The sequence below is a fragment of the Haplochromis burtoni genome, unplaced genomic scaffold (assembly GCF_018398535.1).
Source record: "Haplochromis burtoni strain Fernald_Lab_line unplaced genomic scaffold, NCSU_Asbu1 Contig_2, whole genome shotgun sequence".
NCBI lineage: Eukaryota > Metazoa > Chordata > Actinopteri > Cichliformes > Cichlidae > Haplochromis > Haplochromis burtoni.
In genome coordinates this window covers 6,097,985-6,124,245 of record NW_024582363.1, presented here as the reverse complement: position 1 = coordinate 6,124,245, position 26,261 = coordinate 6,097,985, and the positions used below count along the sequence as shown (strand labels likewise).

Genomic DNA, 26,261 nt, shown 5'->3' with positions numbered 1-26,261 from the left:
GAACAACGTTTAATGTGATGATAAGTTAAACTTTAGCTAAAAAATGTATACAAACAATTCTGTGCACATTGTCTACCCTGCATTTGAAACCTATTCAATTAAAAAAACATGAACTATTAAAAAGGTACACAGTTCTGATGTTTGCACAGAGACCACAGCTGCTTCAATAATGTTGAGGTTCAGGTTCTGGGGAGGAAAATCTATGACAGTGCTCCATTGTGTGTTTTTCTGTCCAGATATGCTTTTACTGCAGTTTGAGTGTTGAGATCACTGTCACTCTGAAAAATGACGTTGTCGCTGATTAGATGTTTTCCACATGGTATTGCAAAGTCGAACAAAAATCTAAGGGCACTTTTTTATCAATTTTAATAAAATCCCAAACACAAAAATCAGCCCTGAACTGTCACAGCCCCTGCACCATGTTATACAAATGGCTGTAGGCACTCACTGTTTTGCCTCTCTCCTGACCAAATCTTGACAGCAATCTTTCCACCGAGACCATTTCGGATGAGGCTTCAGCAAAAAGTAGATGGATCAAGTGAAAAGTTAACTGCATCTTTCAGGTCCATGGCTATATTTACCTAGTGTCCAGCTAACAGTTCTTAAGGGATTACCTCATTAATACTATTTTATGTCTATCAAACTGAGTTATCTTTGGCATTTTGGTAGAGTTGACTATGAAAATGGGAACAAATGTGTTTTTTTGACATGCTCCCAGTAACAAAGTTCCTAGAAATGTAATTTAAAATAAGTTTGTTATCCGTTACGTGTAAACATAACAGTGTTAAGTTAGGTGCATTTTGTATGCATGAACAATTACCCTATGGATCATTAAGTCCTTTAACAAACAAACAAACAAAAACAAATTCCTTTGAAAATGGTCAAGTTCAAGGACTCGACTAAAAATCAGTGAAAAAGCAGCCAATGCCCTTGAGAGCAAGAAATGAGAGGGGGCTCAAGACGTTTGCACATTGCTATACTATAATAAAAATTGTAATATAGTGTGCAGCCTTAGCATAGCAGAGGAACAAAAGCGTGTGCACACTGTCTCACAAACGGCCTTCCCATGTCATCTAATACGGGCCAGGCTAACGCTCTTCTCAGCATTTCCTGTCTCCCTGTCTGCCCCGCTGGGGCCTCAATTAAAAACTCCTCTGATGTCTAGTAACTGACAGAGAGTCCATCACTTCCGCACATCCCTCTCCTCTGAGAGTGGCATTAAGATGTTGGAGGCAGAGTGGACTATTGATTTCTTTTTTTTTTTTTTTTTTTTTTTTTTTCTTCCCCCTTCGGGTGGGGGTGGGGGGCTTCATTTCTTCACAAGGCCATCTTCACGATTCAGTCCCTGAGTGTCAGTGCAATAATCAGGTTACAATGTTGCCTTGTCTAAATTTTTAATTAGCTATAAAACAATCACTGTCTCTGAAGATGGTGAGAATGTGTAGGAGATAATCACTAGTGACAACTATCTGTACCAAAGCAGCGTATCTGGCTGGTTGATAATGGAATAGTAGAAAAGCTATGTTACAAAAATACAAAAAACCAAGAGCAAATAGGTTTAAAACACTAAGACAAACAAGAGCTGAATCTTGTTTCTTTGGTAGCAATATTATTTTTTTAGCTATATGGTGGCAGGTCAACAAGCTGTAGCCACTTATATTATACAGTTAGGTCCATAAATCATTGGTCAGTGACAAGGTTTATTAAATTTTGCCTCTGTACACCCACAACAGTACATTTAAATCAAACAATCAAGATGTGTTTGAGGTGCAGGCATTGAGCTTTACTTCAAGGGATTTAACGAAAATTATTTGGGCAGTTCACTGGCATGTGAGACCAATTCCCTCCTTATTTCATGAGAAATCAAGCAAATAAAGGTTTTGAGGTTGAGTCCAAGTGCTGAACTTGCATTTGGCAGCTTTTCACTGGCTTTCTTAATATGAAGCACAAAGAGATGTTAATGCAAGTGAAGGATGTCATCACTAGCCTAAAAATGAAAACAAATCTGAGCGAGAACAAAAACTGACTGGACGAATCATCACTTTGGTACATTCTTAAAAACAATGAATGCACCGGTCAGCTCACTGATACAAAAAGGCCACAAAAGACAACGATAGAGTATGACTGCAGATTCTTTCTTTTGTTTAGAAAAATCCATTCAAACCATCTAGCCAAGGCAAGAGCACTTTGTTGGAGGTATGTATTTTTGAATTGAAATGCAGAGAGTCTATAACAAAGTAGGGTTATACCAAAACAACAGGAAGCAGAAAGTAGGAGAAGGAGAAAAGGAACATCTACCGCCATGTTTAATAGAACTATCATACATAGTGGAAGCAACTCTATGGCATGGGCACATGTCCACCAATGAAACCAAATCGGTAGCGTTTGATGATGATGTGAATGCTGATAGAAGTAAGAGGATGAACATTTTCTCTCTGCACAGTGTTTCACAGCACAAACAGATAACAACCCAAAGCATACTGCAAAAACAACTCAAGAGTTTCTCAAAGCAAAGAAATGCCACATTCTTCATCAGCCAAGTCACCTGATCTCAACTCAACAAAGGGTACGCTTTAGTTACTGAAGATGAAGCCAGAGAGAAAGGCACATGAAAGAATAAAGTTACGTTGAAACCAAGCACACCATTGTTATTCTTGTGACATTACCAATAAGTTTGATGTGTCACATGGCCGTCTTCCTATTGAAAAAACAAAAGTTGTATCCAAGATGGCCGACTTCTAAATGGCCACCATGGTCACCACCCATCTTGAGGAATTTGCCCCCTCACATATACTAATGTGCCACAAATAGGACTTTAATATCACCAACCATTCCCATTTTATTACAGTGTATCCATATAAATGGCCCACCCTGTACAATGGAGCCATGTTGATGTATTGCTTGCAGAATATGATTTTAGCGTTTTCTTACTGAAATGAGCACGGCCTTCTCTAGTTGTTGCTACCTGTGCATAACGCTCAGTCTTAATGTTCCCACTCAAGCATAAGACACTTTTCCCATTCCGTGTCTACTGATGAAACCAGATACCTTTATAGAGGCTGTCTTTGGGACCAACATAGACCCTCTCTCTTTTTTTATTTTTTTATAATAAACTTTGTTTGTTTAAAAAGAAATCCAAATGATTATATGTATTTTAAAAAGTGATAAAAATCATCATGTTTTCTTTGTATGATTTTCAATTATATGAATAAGGAATTGAAAAAGTTTAAAAAAAATTATTACATTACATTTCTAGGGATATTTTATGCATATTTTATGTTTTGGAAATGGTGTTTTAGGACACATCAGAATGAGTGATTTTTTTTAAATTATTATTTTTTTAAATGGCCAGCTAAAATTTTAATGGCAGTTATGACATTAAGCTAAAACAGACCATAAAACCAACATGCCTTGTTATCACATGGTACCTTTTCCCATAATTAAATGTAATCCACTATCACTATGAAAACATGTTTTACTGCAGCTTTAAACATACATAACTTACTGAAATGTTTTTCTCTGTATTTTCTCTGTATATACACTGAAAAAAACAAACACTTAAAGTGATGATTACGGTAAGTGAACAGATGGAACCATAACAAGAACGTCTGCATGCATAATACGTGACACATAGACAAAAATTAAATATTCCATTTCAAAATACTGAAATGTCAAAGTTCCATGGTGGATGAGCCATATTTCCAGATTCCTGATGCTCATTCCTGCGGCTCACTGCTCCGAGAACAAGCTGCAGCCTGAAACCCTCTGCAGACACTCTGTAAAGTGCACACCTATTGCTGAAACAACTCCTGTGTTGCATCAGTATAGTGCAAAGTGGGAGAGAAATATAATTCAGTATATGAACCTCAACATGACACTTATTGAACCATTCATTCGAAGTGTTCATGCCAGAAACATACCCAGTAGCTGCACTACTTTTGTAATAGTTTTTCACATTTGATTTTCATCTCTTTAGACTGTTAAGAAGCTGTAGAACACTACATCTTGTATCTAGTGTGCTTAAGTTCTAAAAACGAAAGAAAAAAAATGCCATATCACTTGGAAAACTTTCACTCAGTCATCATTGATTCTGTCTAGCATCCTCTGGTTAGACTTTGAAAAAGTGAGGCAGAGATTTTAAAGTATCAATGTTTGTTTATGATGAAACAAAGCCATAGTTCAAACCATCAGGAACGGTTTCTGCTTACATGACAACATCTCTGAATAAAAAATGACAGGATGTAAGCTTAACCCTGTATCACAAAGCAACGTAAGCTCTATCCAAAACATTAAAGCACTGCCTGGACCGCTTCAAAGAGCACAACTTCTTAGTATGCTTCTCCCACTGCAGTATTACTAGGAGAATATATAATGATAGATTTTTTTTAAAGACATGTCTCTGTATGTCTCTGCCTAGGGCTCTCATTATAAAACAGCATTTCTCATTTTCCTCTGCTGCAGTCTTTGGTGGTTACTGAAGAGACAGATGAATATTCTCAAAGCACTCGAGCTAGGCTGGACTCGGATGCTGATGCAGGTCAGCTTATTTGTGTTATTCATTTATCTCATGAAAACAACCAAAATTCCTTCAGTGATTAAACTACATTTTACCTAGTCTAGAAAAAATATAACAAATCTTGTTGCTTTTAGGCAAGTCAAAGATCAGATTTAGCTACTGAGTACTATATACATGACAGCACTGGTGCTATAAGGAATAGCACATTTTAAACATTAACATATTTTTTTTTAAACCCATGTGTCCTCAAAGGAACAACAACATATTTATTTATTCAACATCCACTAGTTAAAGCAGACAGCAAAGAGGACACATAGTCTTGGAGGGAGCACGTGGCCTCTATGTAATACTATTACAGAGGGTTTGAATGCAGCCCAGGTCCTTTGCTGCACATCTTCCCGTTGCTCAGCTGTTCATTCAGCCTCATAATAGATGCACCTATAAATTTAAAATTTCCTCTGTGATTTTTGTCAAACTTGACCTCTGACCTTGACATTGACGTCACTGGGATTTAAACTTGAGATTATTACACATGCACCTATGACCTATGGCAACTTGTTTCATGAGTTATCACGTTCATGGGATTTTCAGAAAACCCAACCTTGGTCAAGGTCAGAGGTTCAAGGTCACTGAGATTGTCCAAGAGCTTTCAAAATCCTGTGTCCGTTGTAGTGAGTTATCACATTCACAGTCTTGGGTGTTCATGACGCTCGCCCGCCATACAAACAGGGTGATGATAATACCTCGCCAACTCAACACTAACTCAGCAATAAATAGCTTAAATAATAAATAATAAAGCAGTGTGGAAGCTGGCAGGAAATGATTAAAAGAAAACAATTCAAATATTTTAGGCTGTTAAACAGTAAAACAGCTTCACCATGTCCATTAAGAGCTCTTCTAAATCAATATAGTTCGTCTTAGAAAATCTAGCCATTTATTGAGTCTAAAACATAAAACAGTCCCTTCATTCACTTTTCATTGACTGTGTTTGAAGTTCTTGTAAAATACTTTGTAGCCAAAAGTCGGCACTGACATTGGTAAGAGTGTCATTATTGATGACTAAAATCACATTAAAATATAACATTTTGGCACACTTACATTCTTTCTTTACTGCAGTCATTTGACAAAAGCAAAAAGCTACTCCAGGCTTTGCTTTGACAGTTCTTTTAGAAGAGTCTCTAACAATGCCTTTAAGCTGTTCCAAAATCACTGTCAAGTTCAGCTTCTCATGGCTTATTGCTTAAATATACTTTGTCTCCTTCCAGCACTTTTAAAATACGGTATCTTGGACAGACTGAAAAAATGGCTCTGTAAATCTGTCTCTCTCAGTGGAATTTAGCTAATCACAGTCTCACAACTTGTGTGTAGCTAAGTTATTTAGCCTGAGAAAATGCTCAGCCTCTGGCTGAGAAACGAGTCAGGGACAATATGTTCATACTAATGTCCCACAAGGGTAGCCTTTCCACAAAACGAATATATTATAACTAAACAATGCCTTCTTATGCACAAATGAGGACAATTATTCTCTCATTCACCTTAGAATATCTACACTGGGGGCACAAAACAACTGAAGTAAGTTCTGAAAAAGTCAGAGTCAAACCAGATTAAATCTGAAACTGACTGATCATAATTAACATGTCAATAAATCCCTTTTTTCTATCAACAGATAGAAAAGAAGACAAGGAAAAGCGCGACAATGATGAAAGAAAAAATGAAAATGAATAAACACCAAGTTTTGCTCATTTTTTAAAAGTTAGAAAACAGAAAAGTATGTTTAACTGTCCTTGAGCACTGTATTATCTCCTAAAGCTCACCCCAGCTCAGTTACTGGCATATGAGAACACTGGTCATTCCCAGGTGTGACTATGTGAACCAGGTCACTGCTATAAACAGCAGCTATGCTAAGCAAGCATTTTCTTAATAAATAAAAACAAACTCAGTTGGGGCATGACTTTGAGACAATGTTCTTTCTGTAGAACAATGAATGTCTTGAGAACCATAGGTGCAAGTTTTCAAACAGTCTGACAAGATGCACTTACACTAGGGCTTAATTATAATTACAGGTGAATATAATTTGCTCAGGGATGTGCAAAAACACTGAGAAAGGATTGAGTCACAACTACTATATGAGGCCGGTAATGTGTCAATGCATCCAATGTATTCTGTATACCTGGTTTGATGGCACATGTACTACAGAATGGATGATGATTACTTCTACCAGGACTTAGTTTTTGATTGTATTCTTCTTTTTTCAGTTACAGAATACATCTTTATAGGTCAAGGTCAAGATAATCTTTTTAACCCTCTTTAAGCAATTTGTTGAACAGCCAGCAGCAAATACAATCATCGTCAACCGTCTACACACAAACAATTTATACAAAAAAAAACAACAACCCCAAAACAAAACAAAATAAAAAATGAATTTAAAAAAATTGCATCATGTTATTCAGAAGCACGATCGCAACAGGAACAAATTAGTTTCTTATCTATTAGTCTCGCTACTTGACAGATTATATCAGCAAACCAAATGGATGTAATCTGAAATCAGTGAACAAGGCTCCCACCATCACTGCACCTAAACGACAGAAAGACCTTGAAGCAAATGTTAAAATGAGTTTGTCCTTTGTTTTCCTCTTTTTTTAAATCATATTTGAATCCATTACAAAGCACACCACTGTCGTCTTTGAGGTTGTCTGTCCCTCGCTTTGAAGTACATGATAAATAACAAGGAAATACAGGGAAAACATTTTAAGACACTGTTGAAGAATCAATGGCAGGTTTACAATGTTCAGGATTACAACTTGAATCCTATTTTACTCTGTAACCTTGACAGCTTCTTTTCCTGCTTTGGAGTACCGGCACTAATTCTTCTCATGGTTCACAATACAAAACAGGACACACTTACTTTCATCTCTGGAAGTAAGTCATAGTTGGTGAAGCAGCACATATTTCATACCTATAAACACTTACATTATCTGGTCAACGGTGTCATCACTTTATGTCAAATAACTTTACACAGAATTGGCGGAATAAAGAATTCCAAGGACATCAGTCATCAGTGTGCTTGTAATGTATTTTAGCAGGTATATAAACAACATCCTATAATACGAAATGTAATATCACTGATACAAAATCTCTACACACCTGAATGTGATATAGGTGAGTTGATGAAAGAAAACTTCATAAAAACAATTGTCTCAGTTACTGCTGGTGTATATATTTACATATTTATTAAATTGCGTTTCCGTCCATTTGACTTTCATCAGATTTACGGGCATGGGCAAAATAATCAAACTTTATACACTCACACACGTTCCAACATATATGTTGCAAGGTCTGTATGTTTTATAAATATACAAAAGGCTCAAAAACAATTGGAAAATCACATCATGCCCAGGTGTTTTTTTAAAATCACAAATGATGCACATATAAGATCTGCAGCTTATTGTATTTAAGTGTTGCAGCATTTGGTGCTGACTGACAAACTTTTTATTTAGTGGTAAATCCTTGTATACAGAATTATGTTCATTTGTCAAAATTACTTTTGAGCTGAAATATATAAATATGAAATATATAGAAATGGTTATAATGAACAAACAGTTAATGCACTAGTATTCTTTGAACTGCTTGAAATAAAGTAGATGGCTGTAACCCTATCAAATCTTGAAATTTAAAATCTACAGTGGCCCTGAGAGGCCAAATTAACTGCAACTTAAGAAAGTGCCAGCAATGAGAAAAATGCTGCAAAAACACATAAAACACAACATAAATAGATAAAAAAAAAAGACACAAACGATAATAATCATAATAATCACAAAACAAATTGGAAATGTTTCTAGGGACACAATAACGCGATGGACCGGGTAGATTTGTGAAAGAAACCAAAACATACATGGATTTAACTTAGACACGTTTAAAAGAAGCAGAGGGTTCATCAGTGCTGATGCAAGTTAATATGTATTCTGATCATATGATTTATACTATACTGTAGATACACATTTGAATTAGCTGTTTACTGTTAGCTTGTCACTTTCGCAGCTATTCTGCCCTCTTCTGTCCCCAGAAGCACTTCCAATTTGTTTTGTAATTTTCTTTTTTTTTTTTAGCTTGTGCATTTGTCTATTTCAGTTGTGTTTTATTCAACTTCCACTGAGTTTTTTGCGGCACTTTTTGCATTTGCTGTTTTTTCCTCAAGTTACAATGTATTTTACCTCTAAGGGCTACCATCAAAAACCATTTTTTTTGACATGTGGTGGAGGACAGAGAAAAGGAAAATGTAACTGTCCAAAAGCTTAAGCCTCTAAATGTATATGAGAAAATGAGAAGTTGCCCACAGAGGTTGGATGGACTGGAACATGATTAATTAACTGTACTGTAAGCAAAACAGCATGCTAGAGTTCTGTTTAATTTTTTTATATAAAGATAGTACACTGAAAATGTATGCAGTGCTTATTTATTTTGTTTTTGTTTTTTCATTTCACAAGCCAAATTAAATAAAATGAAAAACTTGAAAATTTGGCATTCCAAATGTTTACAGTAATGTATATTACTATTGTTATGATACAGATAGCTTACATGTATTAAATTAATCTTGCCTAGACACCACTCTCATATCTGAACTGTAAAATAAAAATCAGATATGGCTGCAGTTTTGGCCATTCTGCTTATCTTTGTACAAAGCCTTATCCTAGCTATGTCCAATCAGAAAATCACTTTTAAAGTTAAATAACTATCAAACAATATTTTCAGTTGTAAGTGGATTTTGCTACCTTTGGACATAGCTTGGAAGTTCCTGGTTCCACAACACACTCATAGTACAGTGAACAATCCAAACCCTGTTTGGTTTCACTTGACCCCTCTAACAGCCACATTTGGAAAATAACCCAACAAATAGCATCACTCTTATTCCGGGAGAGTCACTGACTGAAAGTGTGGAGACAGATACATTATAGATATGACAGACTCTTGTGGTGTGGGTCACTGAGCTGTCTGTGCCACTGACAAAGAGTTGCACTTACTGCGGCATCACACATGAGAAGGCCAAGTGATGAAATTAAACACAGTTGACAATATTAATAAGGTAAGTGGAGCGAGTTTGCTTCCTTGTGGACAGTTTGTCTGTAATGAGCTGCAAGTTGTCAGGCAATAGGGAGACAGGCATGGCTACAAACTCCAAGCCAGCAGGAAGATATTAATGCAACGTGAAGGGGATGTAAGTCATGCTGAACTACTGTCCATTCAAACTGGTATCATAAGGAGCACGGCCACAGCATGGCTTAATCACAGTTATTACTGTGATATTTGACACTAGGGGTTGAAATAAAGGGCTCTGTAATAGGTGCGTTTCTTTTCATGCAGTGAGTCAGCGGGTGCTTACGTAGTTTCAAGTCGAGCTGTCAGTACAAAGAGAGGTGAGCGAGTCCAGCATATGCTTGCTCAAAACCACTCTCCTTTGAGACACAGCCACACTCAGTCCATTCTTAACTTCCATTTCACACTTGGCAATCAATTACTGCTCTCTAGAGCTATTGAAGAAAAGAGTCACCTATCCCGAGAATAAGCTAAATCTCTCAACGACTCCTAATTGAAAACACATTATAGCGCTAGACAATGGTTTTTGTGTGTTGCCAGGCACTAATTTGGACTGCTTGCATGCACAGAACAAAGCAATTTACTGAGGTTGCAAACATCCTTTGCAGGACAATAATTCATAGTGTTATCAGGTGCAGAGTTTAAACATCAAATAAATGGGCTGAATAATTAAATAACCAAACTTTGAAGGTGTGCCCAGTCATTCGTTGGTGGTTATTCTCCCAGCAACTCTAAAAAGCTGAAACTAATATGATTTCATATCGTGAAGCCAAGACAGATGCCAGACCTCCCGAAACCAATCCCTCTTACAGGATTTACAGGGAGCTGTGTGAAATGTACACTGCAGGGCCCGACTGGTCCCAATGATAGTCCATGCTATGAGTCCGAATCAAAATGAAATCGATCAATAACAAAAGAGGACTTTTGTGTGTTTACTACCATCATAAATACAGTGTCCTGAAAAGAAAAGCGAGGGTAGACATAGAGAGACAGGTTTCCACCAGGCTGGGAACAGACATAAAGATGTCAACCTCTACTTTGTGGGAAGGCAGCAGAGGCTAACGTCATACTGTGTTGATACAATGCCAAAGCTGGACCCCGTTTTGATTAAATACAGAAGACCAAAATAAAAACTGAGAGGTGTAGTCTTGTAGAAACTAGACACATTCATTCACTAATGTAGTCTGTGTGTAAATGCACATAGACAGAAACTGTTCTTAGAAGATAAAATACTGAACATAAAAGAGAGGAAAAATTCCCTATGCAGTAAGAAATGCTCTAGCCAGGGTCCTAAGCTTTTTGGACAGTTTACAATTTTCTGAATTTTGCCTTTCTATATCACCACTATAAAAAAGTGAAATAATATACATAATGAATTGCTGGTCTACTAGCTTAGTAGCATTTAACCAAAGAAGCAAAAATGCTTCAGCTTCTATCAACAGTTAACACTGCTGAGCCATTTTCAGACATACAAAGCCAAGTCTACCTTTACCATGTTTGATAGGTGATTTGATATGTTCTGAATTATGAATGCTTCCTTCCCATCCCCATAATATTCTCATGTGATCACGGTGGTACAAGTTCATCTTGGCTTCATTTGTCTAAAGAATCCTTTTGGATGTTTACTAGCAAAGTCTACTTCCTGTTCTTGAGTGCTACCACTGACAGGTAAACCCTCATTACATTCATGAATGCACTGTTTGTGGACTTGACAATGACATGCCTAAACAAGTGTCCTTACTTGTCTGTAAAGGGGTATTTCTTGATCAAATAGAAAAGAGTATTTCTTCTTTTTTTAAGACTGTGCCAAATTGTTGATTTGGCCCCTCCTAAAGTTTTCGCCATTGCTCTAAATTGGTCTGTTTTCTTTTCGCCACAATGACAGCTTTTTTTGTAGCACCTCTCTGGTCAACATACTGAGAGTTTATAGAAAGTCCTATCAAAGGTAAATTGAACAATTGGAAATAATTTCACACCAGTTTATTTCCTTAATTTGTCATTAAATAACAAAAAGCCAGGTCACACATGGCCACGGTACTGCATATCAGTCAAGTTTCCAATTATTTTTCAGCCTATGAAAAATGTAAAAATGGGTAACTGTTATATCACCTCGACTGCTTCATTTCAAATCAGTTGTGGTGATGAACAGAGTCACAATTACAACAAAAGTGTTATTGCCCAAAAGCTCAGAAACCTGACTGTAGGTCAGTGTTGCTTTTAATTGTAGCAAAGAAAAACATTCTGACAACCTGACAATGCCAAAAGCTTTGCAAAACCACACAGATCAGCAACTGCCCACAACGGAATATAACCCAACAATCCCTCAGAGCTGCTAACAGTACTGGGACCATGACAAATAACATTGCCTGGGCCATAATACAGGGATAAAATTTCCTATACTGAAGGCCCAGAAGAGGACGTCTTAGAGCACTGACAGCAGCAAGTGGCCTGGAGTTAATAATCCTGATAGGAATTAATGTGCTTACAATGGTGCATTGCTGCCTACCTGAATTTATTTTAGATTGCCTACATTACTTCATCTGTCTATTGGGTTGTTTTCCCTAGCTGGGCTGCAGATAACACAGAGCATACATTCAGCAAGAGGAAGAAGGCCTGTTTGTGCACTGGACACTAATTAATACAGTCGAGAAACTTGCTTGCTTGCTGCTCTGCTGACAACAGATTCATTTATACTGTTTTTTTTCTGTTTCTCTGACGGCTCTGTTAATTGCATTTAAATTAGACTTTGTTCAACAGAGAACCAGGGCCAACACAGTGGTTTGTTGTGGAATCTAGAAGCAAAACCTTGATTTGGGGCAAAATATTCCCCCAACATTGACGGACAGAGCTTTTGATAAGAGATCCTACTGAAGTAAGATGCAAACATGCTTGTAAAATATGTCATGAATAATTGCAATTACTACATTTCACCACAACAGCTACTCTAATGAGAGAAACTTTAAAGCAGCAGATACTGCATCTTTCTGTTTAGCCCTTTAGCAACTGGAGTACAGCAATGCTTTTACTTCAATTTGAGATACATTAATGTTTCAAACTGCTGCACAATTTTTTCTTCAGGGATTCTAGGAGAAAATAAATAACGTATATGACAACATTCTGAGAAAACAGTCATTGAAAGTCTTAGAAACAGCAGAGAGCTGGGTGTTTTATGGGTTGAATGAGTCTGGCAGGTGGCAATATGATGCCAGGATTAAGCTTTGAAAACGTAATGACACAGACTGAAAAAAGTTGTAAGAAGCAAGCTGGCACACATCTAATGATGTAAAATAATACTTCTAGGTGGAATGAATACAGAATATTTTCACAAACCCCACTTACCATTAGCACCTGTGTTAGAATCCGTCTGCCTGACAAAGGTCAATGTTTGTATAGCAATTAAAAATACTTTTTAACCTTGATTTACCCAGCGAAGGTTGAATATGTATGCATTTGTTTCACAATTATACAGTAACAAACAATCTCCTTGGGGATACACTGCAAGCAAAAGTTTGTGGTGTACCTTTAGAATGGGCTGCCCAGAAAAGACTCTCAGAAAGAAACTGTTAAGGTATAAAACATTAATGTTCACCATCAGGCATGTATTTGCATAAGAGTCTTTCATAAAGCCGAATGAGTTGAGCAATCCTTTAGATATTATGAGTCAAGTCAAGTCAAGTCAAGTTTATTTATAGAGCACATTTAAAAACAACCAAGGCTGACCAAAGTGCTGTACAGTAAATACAGATAAAAATACAATAAAACACAATTTCGTAGTAACACCTCGCTGATAAAAATAAAATAAAAAATATATAAAACACATAAATTAAACCTTTCTAAAAGCCAATGAAAAGAGGTGAGTTTTAAGAGCGGTTTTAAAAGTTTCTAGGCTTTTGGAGAGTCTGACGTGAGGAGGTAAACTGTTCCACAGTCTGGGTGCAGCCACAGCAAACGCCCTCTCTCCCTTTGTCTTTAATTTATACCTGGGAACATCTAAAAGCATCAGGTCGGCTGACCTCAAAGATCTCCTGGGGCGATAAGTACTAACGAGTTCTGACAGGTAAGAAGGTGCAGTGCCATTTAAAATGAGCTGAAAGGGATTTAAGGGCGGTTAGTATTAGTTAGAGTTAGGGTTCATGAATGGTAAAAAATGTCATGTACTGCTTACGAGCAAGAAGATTGGTGATTGTTGCAAAGCAAGCAAAACACACACAAACAAAGCCATTCCCAACCATTTGTGCCATCAGCACATTGTCTCACACCAAGAAGATTCTGGGTTTCCACCCCTGTCAGGGCAGAGAAGTTAAAATGTGCTTGTGTGGGTTTTCTCTTGAGCTCCGAAGGAACCACAGAGGAATCGAGTTTCTCCTACCATCAAAGACACACTAGGTCTTTCATCAAAGTGATCAAGTACCACCAAGCTGCTCCTAATATTAAGGATTATTTAAATACCAATAAAGAATTACCCTACACGGATCAGTATAAAATAACTTAAGAAACTGTAAACTGCCCTTTTACCTAGCTTCCTTAGCTAGGGTCTGCAAAGAACTACACAATGCCTTTGAGCACTTGACAGAGGACATTCTAGAAAAAGTTTTTCTTTAATACTTTTGCTCCACAGCAAAACCTTTTTTAGGGTCACACCAACATTTTCACAATAATGTAGTAGGGTGCTGGTTTTGAGGCAATTTTAGTTGAGCCGGTGAAGCTGCCTAATGATCATGGAAGTCTTAACATAAGGTGGTAATCACCTCAGAGGCTGCTCCATTCCTCTTTACACAAATAAGGGTACTTACTGAATTAAATCTGAAAAAGACCCAATCATGGCTAAAATATTAAGAGTTGGAAAATGTAAAAAAAAAAGAAAAGAAAAGAAAAAAAAATGATGAGGTTAAAAATAGTCATTTTCCTAATGATTGTTCAGGCAGTGTACAAAACAACAGTGCTAACCTTTAACTAACTCTGCTACCCAATGAAACCTTGAAAAATGTGTAAAGATAGTAAAATCCAGCAGGAAATTTTCCGTGCTGGGTGGGATGGCCTCACATTCCATCTGCAAGTCTATCTCCAGTGTGTCAGGTCATAAATGCCACAGCTCTGGGCTCAGCAAACATTGTTGTTTCCATCTTACTTTCTGTCATCTACTTCATACCCCTCCTAACTCTGCCTCCCTTGCTCCCTCTATCTCCCTACATCATCTCTCTATCTCCTTCCTTTCCTCACTCGATCTCCATCGGCACACTTTTCACTGTAAATGCTGTGCCAGCAGAGCAATGCCGGGGAAATGGTGCCTTTCACATTGAGAGAGCAAGCAGACGGAGTGGGGGTGGTGCTGGAGGGGGTGTTCAGTGACAGTCCTGAAACCCAGCCATCAGACAACACACTGCAGCAATCACACAGCTCCAGAAGATGGGATACACTGCTAAAGCTCTACATTCAGAAAAGGATCTGGAAATCAGAAAAAAACAATGATAGGAGACAAACTGCTGATCCCCAAAACATAATTGTTTTTGACAAGAACAAAGTGGTCAGAATAGGTTGCGAGTATGAGACAGTGAACGGCCTCAAGAAAAGAGAAGGGGGAAGGGAGGGAGGTTCACAGGCACACTGTCCAGGCAAACAAATAGGCAACGGTTCATTTGAGGACAGAGGCTGCGCCTTTCCATCATTCAACTGTTCATTAATACCAACTATTCCTGTGGGTCTCCCCACACCTAATCTGTGCTTCACTCTGCAAATTTATCAATATCCCAGCAACACAAAAAACATTCTCTACTCCAGGACCTCAGCTTAAAAGCTGACCAGCACTCTGCAGGGCATTGCTAAAACAGTCTCAGAGATGTCTGATGATATCTGCATATGCTGTGTGAATGCTTTGTTGGAAGTTAAGATGTTTATGGTGCAGAAGTTTAAATTGTACTAACAGGAAAAGAGGTATGAGTATGTGTTAAGGAACACTTTACACAGACTCTCAACATGTAGCTCATGCCAGACTACATAGTGCTTGGCTCAGTTTGGGTAAAGGGTTCATTTTCTCAAAATTAACCTTGTCAAACTTGTGTTCTGCCTGGGGGAGATTTGTATTACTATTGTAATTTTTCAATCAAAGACTGGGGAGAGTGTGAAATTTGAACATGCTTGTTCACACTTTACCTCTTCTCATCTCTCTCTCTCACGCTCTCTCTTTACTCTCTTATTTCTTACTCTTTTTTTTTTTCCCACATTCATAGTCCATTTAGAATTTTAAGCAGATTTCACCCATTCTTATAATAGGATTCATCCCTGCCTGAGTGTGGTGTGCTGTTCCTAAGTGTATACAGCAAGCGCATTCGCAATATCAACTCAAGCTCGGCACACTCTGCTACTCCAGCAGAAGAGTTCTGCTAGGTCAGAATTAATTACACAAACTGTTAAGTACACACCAGCTGTTGTAAACAAATGCAAATACATTTTCATTTCAAACAAGCCCTCTTGTATCGTGACACACAAAATACTATAAATCTTCTGTGTGTTTACTTACAACTTGGGCCATCATCAAGCTGTGCTGCCGCTCCTACTGAGAAATTACTCTTATTCATGTGCACCCAGTTGCTGAAAATTGCAATCACCACTGCTTCAATTAAGGGTTCCCCTAGTTTATTTGTGGATTTGCTTCTTTTGTTGTCTCCCTTTGTTACAACAAGTTTCAACGCGGTCTTTAGCCAGACACGTTTTTGGACTATTTTGGTTTTTGTTGTCTTCTTTGATTGGGTTTCTTGACATAGGTTTTCTTTGATGTTTAGTTTGGGGAAAAAACCAAAACCGTAGAATGATATATAAGAATAGCTTTACCATCAGGGAACAAATCTGTAACATTTAAATGTCTAGATTCCCATGTACAGGCTGTATTACTAATAAAAGCTATGCAAATAAATAAGAAAAATATTGTTGTGGTATTGACTTGCCTCTCCTAGAAAAAACAAAAAGACCAACTGCATGACCTTTTAAATCACTAGCCCAGAAGGCTTCATCAACATTTTTCAAAATGGAAGACTTTTGTTTGTAGAGAGGAAACAAAGGAGTGAAAGAAAACAACGCTATTATATCTATCTCAGCAAAACCAGAAATAGTCCATCAATCCAGCAAATGGAGAAGGGTAATAGCCACCACAGACTATTTTAACAATTACTTTACTTCCCTTCAGTCGTATTTCATTCACACCATGTTTTTAATACCTTTCTACTCCCCCAATGGTACTTCTGACTGGTTATCTGTGCTGTTTTAAAAGAGGCCAACCAAATTGTTAGAAAGGCCACCTTCCCTCAGCCATCCAGTCCTGCCAATCGGCCATCCTGTTTCCAGACAGCACAGTCATTTCCCAGCCCAGTGGAGCAGCACTCCCTGACCTCTGCCTCGACCTCCGCCTCAACAACCCAAGCTCCAGCACCAGCTCCAGCCCAGAGAGCAGGCTCAGGCCACCTCTACTTATTTATGAGCCATTTCACACAGTGCTGCTCCCATTAGAGACCCAGCCTTGGCCCACCTTACACGGTACTCTCCTTGCACTTAACACACAGAATACACCAGCAGCGCAGGGGGGACATGGATGGTAGGTGGGTGTAGGAGACTATTAGACCTGTCATATAGGTACTGTCACACATATTGCTAAAGATTACATAAAACAATGAAAGAGAGGACAGCACATCATCCTGATCCCTGGTTAGCAAATGCTTCCTGCAAACAGCTGCTGGGAGGCCAATTGCTTCTTACTGCACATTCTTTCATTATCTGCTGAATAGCTATTTGACTATGCTTAGGGAAATAATAACTCACTGATCTAATTTAACAATGCACAAGAACTGATAGGTTATGCTTATTGGACCATAATTGGACATTTCATTATTTCTCATTCATTTCTTTATATCATTACTGTGACTTAGAAAGGGAGAAAAAAGTTAAGCATCCACAGCAGAAAATTCAACTCATTGATTGATTAACAAAAGCGTACAAGACTTTAATAAGAAATGCTACATATTTATGAATGAACAAAAAAAATGCAGTGTAAGCTGGTTACGTTAAAAAACGTTGGAAACCAATGAGAATTTGCTTGTTCGCTCCCCACATGAATGAGAAAACTTTTATAAATCCCACCTGTGACTGTAACGGAGATGTAGCCCTCCTCTCCAAGTATTGGGTTGATCAGTCGGCAGCTGTAGGTACTGTTGGGCTCCAGCACCACTGTTAATACACTGGTCACGGTAAACAGCCCTTCTCCATTGGCCACAACTGAAGTGGTGATATTCTCTGTCAGGTTGCGCCCGCCCGCGTCCTGCCATATGACATCACCCTCAGGATAACCACCATAGGAAACACAAGTCAGGGCAACCTCATCACCTGGCCGCAGGTTGGATTGAGGCTCTAAAGTCACCACGGGCTTGGAATAGGGTGCTGGGGAAAAAAATGTGCACACAAAGAAAGATAAGAGATGGGTTAGGACTGAAGGAGGGAGTGAAGAAAAAAAGAGGACTAGGATGAGTAAAGACAGGTGAGAATAGGGATAAGAGAGCAGCAGAGCCATACTGAATTCACTAGTTTTAGATTCTCTGCAGTGAGTGTCACCCTGGGAACTGTTTGACATGATTCCCATTAAATTCTTAATTATATTTAGGGAGCTTAGCATAACACAGTGCTTAAGATCCCACAGACAGCATCTGCGGCACATCCTGATGCTGCATCTCTACACTCTAACGCCACTCTCTCTGGAGACCCAAAGCACTGAGCCACTCCCAGAAAGAAAAATATAGTGCAAGCGAGTGAGGAGGAGGCCTGGGAGAAAACTGCCATGCTGAGAGATTTGGGACGACTCAGCCTATGGCACAGAAAAGAGTGTAGAGGGGTGGAGGTGAGGGGTGAGTCGTCAGCCTCGGCTAGAATCACGCTTTTCCAATCCCTTGAGCTGAAGCATGAGTACAGAGGTGGCGAAGAAAGAGGCTGCTGTATTCCCAGAACCAATCATTGCACAACAAACAATGGGGTGGAGCTGAGGGCGAGATGAAATAAGTTTGTGCTGCTTTTTGAAAAGTGGACTCTCAATACGAAGACGGATATAGTGTGGCACACACTAACTTCCTCAGCTGTCCATTTGACTGACAGATTTCCGTTGAGAGTTCCATTCATTTTCTTTCAGCGCAGCTGAAGGAAATCTGCAGTGTTACTTTAAATGCTGGCTAAAAATAGAATACCTATCATTCTAATGCATAAAATGAAACCAATTTGTCACCGTTGGAGGCAGTGCTGTCCCTTTCCCCGGCAGAGGGGAAAAAAAGAATACATATGAAACATATTCATTAGCACTGCCTGATGCATAAAACAGAAACAAACTCACAACAGATACAGAAATGTGAGAAGGGATGAAAGGCACAAAGTACCACTACAAATAAAAAGAAGAATCCCTGCTGTCAAAGTGGGATGTGTGGTTACCCAGAAGAGAAGATGTTAGCGATGGCTGATTGACCATAACAACGGCTAATAATCAATGTCATCAGATAATGATGACAGAATCAATGTTTGACCAAAATCAATGCTTAATAGCCCAGAGGAAACTGTTTACATCTTGAGAAAGGAATTTATCCCAAAGAAGTTAATTGTACGAAAGTTAAATTGATTATATTTAACTGGTGCATATATGCTCATTATGTAGTTGTTGTTAGCGATACTAGATCAAGGTGAATTCATAAAAATGTGCAACTCTATTTCTTTAGCCTAATTCAAGAATCAGAATGAGAATACTTCATTAATCCCTACGGAAATTATGATTCTATTACACCACGAATGTAGAATATAGCATTTATCGATCTTGAAAAACACTTTTCACACTTTGTGCATTTTAATGTGTCACAGACATCACAGCTTGACTTACCAGCCACCTGCAGCAGCAAAGCAGCGCTGCCAAAGTCCTGCACCCTCACAAAGCAGGTATAGCTGCCTTCATCAGCCACCACCACCCTGCTTAGTAGGAGTGAAGCATTGCCCAGGCCCAGCTGGTTGGGAAACAGTCTGGTACGGTTGGCGAATCTCTCTGCCTGGTCTGCCAGCTGGTCGTGTCCCTCCAAGTACCTATGCACACTGCGTTGTGTGTCTGTCAACTGCCAGAAGACACTCAGATCGGACAGGTTGAAGGGGTTGGTGTGGTTAAAGGAGCAGTTGAGTACCACATCACTGGAGTGCAACGCCACAACTGGCTGCTCTGGGACATTCAGTTCCAACACAGCTATAAGAAAGAACAAGCATTACATGAGTATAAATAAAAAGAAAACACTGGGAAAAATACCAGTACTGTAAAGAAATGTTGTATTCTGTCAGCAACAGAAAAAAAATTAATTTATTAAATATACTTTTGGACATTTTTCCAGCAGACATCTGTAGTCAGAAGCCTTTACTATGCCAATCATGCATGCCAAGCATCATCTCTTTGTCCCTTGGCTAGCCTAAAATAAACAATAAATTGCATTATTAAAGACTATTTGGCTCATGTGTAGTATAAACAAGTACTCACTGAATCACAGTATTAATTCAGTGTTCAAATGTGAAAGACTGACACCTACTCAAATGTGAATGTCTTTGAAAATGAAATCAATGCTGCATTTTGAAATGGATGCTGTGACTGAAACATCCACTTTGGGCAGCACAGTAGCATAGAAAAGGCGAGACGAGATGAAGGCGAGAGGGGGATGAAGAGTGGAGATCTGGAGGTAAGCATTAGGACTTTGTTTGTGTTCCTATAGGCCTTGCCTCCTGGCGATGGCTCAGTGTGCTGAAACTCAGCAACGGAAGCAACAACATCAGTATAGCTTTAGGTTAAATGCTAGTTAAATCTAAAAAGACTTTGGTGGTGATAGCGGTGGAACATAAATGCAGAAACGTGTGTTTTTGGAGAGTAAAAAGTGACTGTGCTTCGTACTCAGAGGCTGTGCATCTGTATGTATGCATTTTGTCTGTCTAGACTAGGCCAAGCACAAAGACACAGCATAATCATTGTGGATTAGTAGCCATTGCAGGCAGTCTAAAGTACATCCATGGTATTCTCAAGAGTCAGCATTCTCCATTGATCCCTGTCTGCTGTTATACAACTCTGAGACACTCATCAGCATCACAGGAGAGAAAAAAGCCAGTCGGCCCCTGGAGCAATACACTCTATGCTCAGGCTCTCTAATTGTTATAATCACAGCGTCATTTTAGCCTCAGCACCCCTTTTTGAGCTCTGTCTATCTCACAGCCAATGTCAATGTTGAATCACTTTGCTATGAAGGATATTTGACTGCTGCAGAGGTGCAGTAATTACTTTGCCTATTAACAACAAACAAGTCTTTCATCTGAGAGGGTTCATATATGGATGGATATTGCTAAGTCAAGGCAGACCTATTTTCAATCACATTCAGCCAATCCCAGCAAGGTGGCCTCCACATTACACCCCCCAATACCCTGCTCCTCTGCAGGAACAGTGCCACCTACTGGATTACCTCTCAACTGCAGATGAGGACAGGAAAAAAGCATCGATTTATGCTAGTAGAATCTCTTGTATGCAGAATACAACTGCATATAAATGGCTAAAACTGAAAACACAATGAGTTTTCTGTGTTTTTACCCAAGTAAAAAAGTTACAGTGAAGGACACGCTGCATAAAGCAAAAGCACAAAACCGTTTCTCTTACAGAAGACCATCATATCTGTGTCATAGGTTAATGAGTTGGTATTACCTCAGAGTGTCTGCACCAACAAAGTGCCAGTCACAACAATTCTCTTATCCTCAAGGTGAAAATGGCAGGAGGCTTTTTTTCTGTGATTACAAAAGCTCTACTGTTGTTGTGGGTGTTTTCTATCTCCCTATACTGTGCACACATTCACTCAGCAGGGCTACACAATACAGAAGAGTTATCACACCAAAGCATGGCAGAAGCAGGCGGCATTCTGTCGCCACCAATGGGGATAACTGAGCAAATTTCTAGAGTTTGTATCGGCACTGTCTTAGAAGACAGTCCAACCTTTGTGGCAACGAACAGGTTGATGGTATTTTTTGTATAAGTAGAGGGTCAGTGACGGCCTCTACGAGACATGCATGTTGAGGGAGGAGGAGAGAGAGCAATTAAATCACTCCCCGAGCAGCCTGGGATGACTCACACCACTGAGTTCGTACACGAAGGGGGAAGGGAAGAGGGGAATAAGAAAGAGAGGCTGGTGTTGAGCTCACACTTAAAGATAATATCTGGAAACAAGCCAAGGAAGAGGCTGTGGTGGAGCCTCACACACTAATCCCTCAACCCGGACCAGAGCCATGTCAGAGAAGAGAGAGAGATAGAAACTCCCCTCTCTCATTCTACATCTCCACCTCTTCCCACCTCTTTCATTCACTGCTTCTTTAAGCAGTGACCTACCACTCACTCCAAGGCCCTGTGAGGACACAGCTCTACACAGGGACCTTGTGTAGAGACACCGACTTGGGTTTGGAAAGAGAACACAAGGGGGGAATTTTGCATTGCATCAAGGGGAGGGGATTGGACAGGAGAGGAGGGCAAGCTAGGCCGGCTGACGTCATGGAAAACGCACATCTGATGTCCTATTCGTCAGAGGTGAAGCACCACAAGCCAAAGCGAATGAGCACACGCGGTTTTTGATCTGCTGCTGCTTACAACCGAAATCATTTATACGTTTAAGTGCAAACAGCAGAAATCTACATATATTTAAATACGAAAAAAGAGATTTTGGATTGCCCTCTAAAAAAATCATTTGGAATATAATGGTAGCAATGCATGTAAAACATATACAAAAGCACAAAATTGTTGTTTTGTTATGGGGGGTTTTATTCACCTGTGCCTACATAATCTTTGGTTTATAAAGCTGTATGCATTAAATGAAATCAACTCATATAGCATAAAGACAACATCCCCAAGAGAATGCAACATTACACTAGCATGCTGTACCTTTTTGGAACACTGCTGCACAACAAACATCATCTTCTGTACAACAGTTGACTTTTTGATATGTTTCCACAGAGGTCTGCTACCGACACAAAAAAAACAAAAAAAATACGCTTTCTGAGCAGAGACAAGCATAAGCAGGAGAAGATAAAGAGTGCAGTGCTTGTGGTCTTCCATGAGGAAGCTGCCCTGCACATTGTCTCCAGGCTATTCATGTCTTCTCAGAGGGTAAGTGAGGATCTCACCTCTCCCTTCTCTCTCTCGATAAAGAGATGCTCAGAAGCCATAGAGGGCAGGCTGGGAGATGTCAGGCTGTGGGGATTTACACACTGCACTTTGTGTTTATGGGTCTCAGCTCTGTTTGAGTGCCTGCGAGACAGAGACGGGCACTTTCACAGCCGACATGAAATAAACTCATTACAGCCTTTGCGAGCACTGGCAACGGGCCCCGCTTAGCAGCAAGGCACAGGGCTGGCTAGAAAAGGCTGCAAGTGATCTTAACACTGCTCTCCACTCTACTTTCAAGACTACCCACTACCTTGTCACTATCAACACCTCCTTCCATCCTGCTTTCCTGAGACATGCAAGGTATGGGTGCTACTGGGGTTTCTTCTACCCAGAGTTTTTCATATAGTGAACAGCATGCTCACTAGGCACATGAGATGAGCTTGGGGGCTGACTGTGAGACTGAGAGACAGTGTGATATGCAAGAAGACAGCAAAGGTGAATCTGAACTGTTATACTGGGGCTGCTCACAGGGTAAAGCACAAGTCTGTTGGTAAATAAAACCCACAGATGCCTCGCATCAAACTGGCAGATACCGACAGGTGAGTGTGCATGTGTTCACCCACATGCATTTACAGATGCAGTATGTGTTCGCGTTGGATTACCGAGCTGTGACTGTAGGCCTTCAACAGTCAATCTAGTTATTACGATAGGCTTTCATTTCGACAAGTCTGATGTGCACACCTCAATTACTGTGTTATGTTATGTGCTGGATTTACAGTTAAACAAAATCAGTCGCTGAGTTTGTGTAATTTTCAACAAATTATTTTTAACCTTGATGTACTTACGTACTTCTGTATATGTAACTGTACAAACAACATCTGGATTAAATGATTAACGTTAGAAATAACCAGATATATGAAGATTAAATAAGAAGAAACAAGAAAGAGCCTCTTAACCAAGTATACTTAAACGGTGGAATGAGTAACTAGTATTGGAAAGCCATGTTTCCAGGGCACTGATATAGTAATAGAGTCTGCTGTGACATTAGTGAAACCAGAAAATACTCGATACTCCTTGTATAGAGTGAATAAAAAAAAACTGACTATGTACAATTTATACTACCAGCTTTAAATATCATGAAAGAAGGGAAAGTATAGTGCCATTGAGCTTGAGTTAGCTTTATACTTGTGGCAGCTTTGTACTCTGGCAAGCTGTCCAGCCCAAACAGCAGACAAAAAAGTTGTATTAGAGACAATTTGCAATATTTAAAGTAAAACGCTCAAAACCAAATATATTAAAAAAAACAAAAAACAAAACAAAACTGGAAAGATGTCCTGTCATCACTTTCCTCCTGTCACTCACTCACATGCTTCACATGCGTCATGCAATTTACTCATTTCAACATCAACTTTTTTTTATCCCACAGCTCCAAAAGTGAGTCAACAAAGGGATAAAATGTACAAGCACATTTAGCTGCAAACAAGACCATGCACATACACTATTACAGCAAGAGAGAAAAGGATAAGACAGACTTACAAATGAGCTTGGACATGTGTGTGGGACAAGGACAGTTTAAAAAGGTGCAAAAATGAGAAGAATATCCTGTTGCAGACAAGCATGCACCAATACAGAATACAACCAGGGAGAAGGAAGAAGAGGCAAGTTAGGTAGTGGTTACTGGTCTAAAGCGAAGCATCCATTAGTTTTCTGCTGCTAGATCATAGTACTGCAGAATTAAGATAAAAACCAAGCCTTTTCCAACAAACAGAGGTGAACAAAAATTTAAGTAGAGCAAGAGTGCAAGGGACAAGCTACTACCATATGTTCTTTCTGGAACATACTGAAGTACAGATGAAGACCTGAACAATAACACTCTTATCTTGCATTGTTGTTGATTGTTATTACCTGCTGTGAATCACATCACAACTGTAATCTAACTGACATGAAATCTCTTTACAACTAGATTTCAAATCTACAAATGGAAGAATTTTTGATAATTACATAAACTAATATATTAGTGAAAACTTGAGAAAAGTTTCCAATAGCAACAATACACTATGTCTCAAAGGCTGCATTCACTCTTTTGATCAGCTTTAAGTATTCTTTGGGGTGTTTTAGCTTTTATTATGAGCAGAAAGCTTAGAAAGAAAACAGAGGAAAGACACAGAAAATGGCTCTTGGCAGATTCAAACCCAGGCATCTGCAACAGCCTTACGGCATATGAGCCACCTGCTCAGCCTCCACGCCACCTAGCTTTAATCTCTAGCCTTCTCAGAGTCATCATGTTCCAGTGGTCCTAAGTAGGGATGGGTATCGTTTAGGTTTTATCCGATACCGGTGCCAAAACGGTACTTTTGAAACGGTGCCGGTGCTTAAACGGTGCTCAAACCGGTGCTTAAAGAATGGAGAACACAAAATTGGTCCAAAAACCTCTCATGTTCAGCTGTTTTTTTTGTAAAAAGATAACAATGTTAACCTTTTCTGCAGCTAGAGGGCATATATGGTATCACTCTTGTCTGGAAGCAGTGCTTAAACAATGGAAAAAACTTTTGACCGCTTTGCCTTGGGCATTTTTAATCTGTAGCTCTGCTCTAAAAGAACGTACGTACCTGGGCCCACCTACTATCCTCGGAAACGTAAAATGATTGGCTAGAATTCAAAGTGTATGACATCTCAGGAAAATAAAGCACCGAAATAAAGCACCGAAATGTGCGCTGCTTTTCGGTCTGGTTACTACCGTTTATGTCAGAACGATACCGGTACCCATCCCTAGTCATGAGTTTAATCAAACTGTTGATCGTTGCAAAATCTGATCCCTTCTGGAAAAAAAATGCTTGGAAAAACAAACTGTGCTGATGCCAAAAAGGGTAAGTTCTGCATGGATGTTACTACAAGATTTAAAAAATAAAAAGATGGTTATGCCATTCCTGCTGTCTTTCAAAGAGCTGAAAGGTTTTGCACAAACAGTATTGTGGAGTATGAGTAACAAGTGCTGTACAAATGTGTATATTGCAGTAGATCACTACTATGCTTTGTTGGAAAAGGGAAAGGCTACATAAAGTGTTAGTATTGATGAAATGTATCAGTGTTATCTCTATGAATGCAATTTTAAACAAAATCCAGGTCCATAAACACAATCTTACTGACATATACACATATAGAGACAGAGACACAACTTCATGCAGAAACAGACACCCAAAGGCCAGACAGCACATTGATATTCCACACCTGTATGACTGCTGACAGCTCCACAGCATCACACTGTCAGAGGATTTGGACATGAGGTACCCTGACACTACAATGGAGACACTGTTACAAAGTTGCTCTGGAGCAGAGAGGTTCCATCAGCCACAGACACAAACACACACATGTATACACAGTGCTACATCACTACCTGGGCCCCTTCCAATGTCCTTGACACACACACACACACACACACACACACACACACACACACACACACACACACACACACAC

At 39.2% G+C, this 26,261-nt stretch overlaps 1 protein-coding gene across 1 annotated transcript in view; it reads right to left on the bottom strand.

Annotated features, from left to right (window-relative positions):
* cd276 (CD276 molecule) overlaps positions 1 to 26,261 on the bottom strand; it is an 81,063-nt gene that overhangs the window by 44,761 nt on the left and 10,041 nt on the right. Inside the window, exons 3-4 of the mRNA XM_005912884.3 lie at positions 19,503 to 19,853; positions 17,735 to 18,031 (exon numbers count right to left, since the gene is read on the bottom strand). Coding sequence (XP_005912946.1) covers positions 17,735 to 18,031; positions 19,503 to 19,853 — 648 coding nt within the window. The remainder of the gene's footprint in view (positions 1 to 17,734; positions 18,032 to 19,502; positions 19,854 to 26,261) is intronic.